This window comes from Austrofundulus limnaeus, unplaced genomic scaffold (assembly GCF_001266775.1).
Source record: "Austrofundulus limnaeus strain Quisiro unplaced genomic scaffold, Austrofundulus_limnaeus-1.0 Scaffold171, whole genome shotgun sequence".
Lineage (NCBI taxonomy): Eukaryota > Metazoa > Chordata > Actinopteri > Cyprinodontiformes > Rivulidae > Austrofundulus > Austrofundulus limnaeus.
This window is the reverse complement of record NW_013952573.1, coordinates 908,329-909,712: the sequence shown is the minus strand read 5'-3', so window position 1 is coordinate 909,712 and position 1,384 is coordinate 908,329. Positions and strand designations below refer to the sequence as shown.

Sequence of the window (1,384 nt, the reverse complement as noted above, 5' to 3'; positions counted from 1 at the left end):
GTAAAGTACAAATAACCAAAATTTCTACTTAAGTATAGTAACAAAGTATTTGTACTTAGTTACTGTACAACTCTGATTTTAAACAATATGTGGAGGACCAATAAAATCAGTACAGTACAGAGTTTTTGCAAACCAAAAACAAAATTATGTTAATTTTTTAGGTAAACTGGACATGGTGGTGGCTGGAGCAGGCACAGGCGGTACACTCACAGGTGTCGCTCGAAAGCTGAAGGAGAAATGCCCCAATGTGAAGGCAAGACGTCACCGCAGAGCCTCATGACATAAAATATCTGATGTCTAAATGACTTTATTCTTCTAACACCACACAACATAACAGAAGTCATATTTTAAACTTGTACTCTGCAATGTTTTCTTTGTTTTTAGATAGTTGGTGTAGACCCTGAGGGCTCTGTTCTTGTACACTCAGAAGAACACAACCCAAAGTCTCATTTTGAAGTTGAGGGCATTGGATATGACTTCATCCCCACAGTGTTGGACAGATCTGTGAGTATTTTTGTGTAAATAGTTAGTTTACACTCTAACTAGTTGTCAGCTCTATTTATTTTTTACAAACCTGTGCAGGTTGTGGACATGTGGTACAAATCTACTGATAAGGAAACGTTCAACATGGCGCGCAGGCTGATAAAAGAGGAAGGCCTTCTGTGTGGTAAGTTCACAGCTCTGACTCGGTCCGGCTGTTCATCTTTSACACGCCTCCTGTCGGAGCTTGTGCTGAATGAATCTGGGTTGATTTGCTTGTTTGTCTTCAGGTGGAAGCTCTGGCTCAGCGATCGCAGCAGCGATGAAGATGGCTCAGCAGCTGGAGGAGGGTCAGCGCTGTGTGGTCATCCTGCCCGACTCTGTCCGCAACTACATGTGAGAAACAAATAAGGTTTTAAACAAAAAGATAAGTTAGTTTAATCATTAAAGTTACTGTTTGGATCATTTTTTTTATTAAATGGATGCAACTCTGCAACTATACCACTAGAAATATCACTGGATGTCATCAAATATCAGTGCACACATATCAGCCAATAAGCCAAATTTGTTAGCTTTAATGCTGTTCAGTTTCACTTTGTTTTCTTTACTCACTTTAAAAAAATATACTATATGACATAAAACCTAAATTGACAAGATTTTCATTAACTGAATGGGTCTGTTGTGGGAAAAAAAAGGTTTAAAAAGTAAAAGTTGACCTTATGATTGAGGCTGTGCGAACACATCTCCTGCACGAGGTGCAGTGTGTTTAAAACAAAAACACACACAGAGTTGTAAAGTAACTAAGTACAAATACTTTGTTACTGTACTTAAGTAGAAATTTTGGTTATCTGTACTTTACTTGAGTAATTATTTTTCAGCTTACTTTCTACTCACTACATTTTTT

The 1,384-nt window shown here is 37.8% G+C and overlaps 1 protein-coding gene across 1 annotated transcript in view; it reads left to right on the top strand.

Moving 5' to 3' along the window:
* The window catches only part of cbsb (cystathionine beta-synthase b), a 17,716-nt gene that overhangs the window by 10,496 nt on the left and 5,836 nt on the right, over nucleotides 1–1,384 (top strand). Inside the window, exons 7-10 of the mRNA XM_014017527.1 lie at nucleotides 162–253; nucleotides 385–504; nucleotides 583–667; nucleotides 771–876. Coding sequence (XP_013872981.1) covers nucleotides 162–253; nucleotides 385–504; nucleotides 583–667; nucleotides 771–876 — 403 coding nt within the window. The remainder of the gene's footprint in view (nucleotides 1–161; nucleotides 254–384; nucleotides 505–582; nucleotides 668–770; nucleotides 877–1,384) is intronic.